This window comes from Clarias gariepinus, chromosome 13, assembly GCF_024256425.1.
Source record: "Clarias gariepinus isolate MV-2021 ecotype Netherlands chromosome 13, CGAR_prim_01v2, whole genome shotgun sequence".
Lineage (NCBI taxonomy): Eukaryota > Metazoa > Chordata > Actinopteri > Siluriformes > Clariidae > Clarias > Clarias gariepinus.
Window position 1 is genome coordinate 10,025,486 of NC_071112.1, and position 3,746 is coordinate 10,029,231.

A 3,746-nucleotide genomic window follows, 5' to 3' on the forward strand; every position below is an offset into this window, starting at 1 on the left:
CTATGGGGGTTTTAAAGCATGTGCTTTGTAGGGCTTTACTAAAGATTATACATAAGTTAATATATAAATTAAAAGTAGTGGAAAGAGGAAATAAAGAAAAATTATTATTAATGTAATTCATTTATTCAACTTCTATAGCACTTATCCTTCACGGTCATGAGGGCCCGAAGTCTAAACCTATCTACTGTACATCCTTACACAGGTTGTCAATTCATCACAGGGGCAATTTGAGAACACCAATTAGTCATGTCTGGACTGTGGGAGGAAACTGGATTACGCAAGAAAACATATCAAGCACTAGGAGAACATGCAAACTCCATGCATACAGGCCTGAGGTGGGAATCAAACCCTCGACCCTAAAGTTGCAAGGCCACAATGCTAATCAGAATGCCCCATGCCACCTAAAAGGAAATTAATATAATCTTAGGATGGAATAAAGACAAATGCAATAAAACATAAAACAAAAACTAAGAAACAAAGAACATGAATAAACAAAGAAAAGACAAGAAAATAGGAAAGAACAGGGGAATGAAATGAAAATAAATCTGTTTTAAAAACAGGCAAAGAAAGAAAAAAAATGAACAATGATGGCAAAGAACAGAGAAATGATTATGAAAGGAACAAAAGAAAAAGAATAATTCATAGATGAAAGAAATACACTTAAAATCAACATAATATTTAACAAATAAAAAGGAAGGAGTGCAAAGGATTAGAACAACTGGGGTTAAACACAATCACATAGTTTATTGATGATTAGAAACATTTACACAGTTGAAATAAATTTTTTAGTCAAAAACACAACACTAAATATATAAAGAAATAAAATCAGGACTGCTAGGCTAAACTGTGCCATGCTATGCTAAATATATACGATTGCATCACATCTTATTTCATTTACTTTCTGTTCCAAAGATGTTAGCTTAGCGCTGCATCTCAAACACGAGCATGTTATAAAAAGTTGCTACTGAAGTTCAACTGAACGAAAGAGTTGCTAATGGTGCTAATATCACCTGGGGGCTAGCATGCTAACTAGCGATTAGAATGTGTGATTAGTACATCTTGTAAATCATCTACTTAGCCAAAACCTGATAGAAGACCATTGAGACCATACACACATAACCTTACTAAACTAAAGGGTTTTGCATGTTTATGTTTAATTTTAATTTAGTTAAAATGATCTCTCCTGTTGCATTATGGGTATAAAACTGTTTTCTGTTTGTGTGTTAGAATTGTCTAGCTTGCTAGCTTGTTTGTTTGATTTTTTTTGTAAAATATACAGTATGAAAATAAAAAAGCACATGACAACAACATCAGCAGCAGCTACACCCAGGAAGCAGGAAGGTTTTTGATTAGCATACATTTTTAAAAGAATTTCTTCCTAATCATCATCTCTAATTTAATGCTAATAATGCTTAGTGCTAGTTTTTAGTCAGCATCTTGTCACTGATTGTTTTCCTCAAATTAATGCATTCTGATTGCGTGAACAGGCTACATGGTGACAGTGTAAGTAAATATATTTAATGTTAATTCTTAAGTAACATTTAATTTCCCCGAAGGTTACTTTTACAGAAGCTTGATGAAGAACTGGCAGAGGGGATCCCATCCTTCCGCGCAGTAGCTCTCTCTTTCTGCTACTCCGTCTGATGTCGCTTCGTCACCCATCATCATTTCCTCATCTTTCTTCTCCTCCTTCTCTCCTTCTTTTCCGCTTGATGCCTTTTCCCTCACTAGCTTCATGTTTGATGCAACTGGAGCGCTTCGGCACATCGCCACCTTCGCCACTTTTGCTCCTTCGCAGGCGTTTTCTCGCTTTTTCAGCTTTCCTATAACCTGCTTCCAGTATTGCATGGGTTTCTCTTTGTAGGCGGGGCATTCGTTTGGTTTTCCCGTAAACTGGCACTCGTAAATGCTGGTCTCAAGCCCCGCCTCCATGGATGGGTTGGAGCATTTGAGCTGAAGCACTACGTTGTTTTTGCCCTCTCGAGTTTGCCAGGTGCAGAGGTCGCCATTTTTAGTGCTCAACTCTCCAGAGTTTTGGGTTTTGTCCTCACCAGATTTTTGCTTTGTCTTCTTTCTCGCTTCGGAAGATGAAACAAAGACAAAGAAGATAAGGAGGATAAGAAAGAGTGGGTTCATCGAACGAAGCATGATTGCTGAAAAAGAAACCTGCAAGCACAAGGAAAAATAAAATTACACCACAGCGCTGATTATTGGTCAGAAGTTGTCGATTAATTCGCTATAACAGCAACTCTAAGAGTAGCAGAAGTTTATACTAATGCACTCGCTCTGATATGTTATCATTTCTATAGCAACAGCTTATTCACAGGGACGTGTAGTGTGTACGCTGGTCATACGCAGAAAAGTAAAACATTTAAGAGATTTTCTTAAATTAAGGAGAATTGTGTTTGTGTAACATCAGTGGAAGGAGTCTCCATTTTAAGAGCCTCGTAACAGCAGTAACATTTAAGTTTCAGGACAGAGGAGCTATGCTTCTTTTCAGGTTTCCAGAGATTATTTTTGTGTTATTAACTTAACTGAGGGAACAAGTGTTTATAGCTACTACAACGTGAGTAACAACAGAAACTCACTCGCTTCTACAAAGACATGTAACTATAAAGAAATAATAAGTATGAGATCCCCTGTCACTCTGTATTTTATAGTCAGAGCAAAACAATTTCTCTTACAAAACAAATAAACATGGAATATACTGTATATATCAAATATGAGGAATAAATTATGTGGCAAAATGAGGAACTAACACTTTAAAGCAAAAATATTACAAAGCGCAAAATTTAAGTTCCATAGAATAATAATGAACACAACAACCAAAACTTAAATTAGTGCAAAAAAAAAAAAAAATTGTTTAATAAAAGAGCAGAAATGTTAAAGAGGTATTTTATATAATAATATTACATTTTATTTTAAAAAATTGTTACATTTATTTAAAATAAAATTTTTACACATATATCTACGTAGAAGTGTACGAATCCCAAACATCAGAAAGTACAGAGAACATATATATATATATATATATATAGGTATTATATTTCTGTTGTATTTTTCTATTTCAGATTGATGATTGATCTTAAAAAATAAATGAATCCCTAAACAAGGATGATTTCCAAAATCAACCAGAACAACAAACAAATAACCAGTTATAGCAGATGTAAATTGCCACAAATATTTCACCACCAATAAGTTTTATTTCTGCAGAATTTAAACTACTTCCATTTCGTTGAGATTTTTGAAGTTTTAACGTCAGTGATTTTACTCACCCAGAGCGAGAACTCTTCCTTCTGGACCGTGAGAGCAAGATGGCTGATTAGAAAAAAAGGAGGAGGAAGACAGGGAGAAATAAAGAAAGAAAGGGAGTGAAGGGAAAAGGGAGGCGGTTGGAAAGGGAGGGGGGCATTTAAGGTTCAGGGAAAAAAAGGAGCCTCAGTTTCTTCCCTCCATTAGGGTTTGAAAACAAGTGGACCCCCACCCATGTTCCCCTCGTTCCACTCATTTGCTCCCTCTCACACACTCTCCCTCTCTTTTTCTCTCTGTCTCTCATCGTTTTGCAGGCCTCTTGCTTTCTCATGTGGAAATGTGTTTGGATTTATAATCGTTAAATTGCTTTTGCACAAACCAAGAAAGTTTATATTAAAAAAAATAACATTGAGTTTTAATACGATGGCATGTAAAAATTATCTGAGAGTTTTTTATGGTTTTCTTTGTTCGATTTTATGCTGGATAAAGTCACT

The 3,746-nt window shown here is 35.4% G+C and overlaps 1 protein-coding gene across 1 annotated transcript; it reads right to left on the minus strand.

The window, feature by feature from the left end:
* Positions 1–719: 719 nt before the first annotated feature.
* On the minus strand, positions 720–3,357 carry fgfbp3 (fibroblast growth factor binding protein 3). The gene is made up of 2 exons (XM_053510278.1): positions 3,276–3,357; positions 720–2,166 (listed from the first exon to the last, which is right to left on the minus strand). Exon 2 carries the CDS (start codon positions 2,146–2,148, stop codon positions 1,564–1,566), a length of 585 nt encoding a protein of 194 aa, XP_053366253.1. The 5' UTR covers positions 2,149–2,166; positions 3,276–3,357; the 3' UTR covers positions 720–1,563.
* Positions 3,358–3,746: the final 389 nt, after the last annotated feature.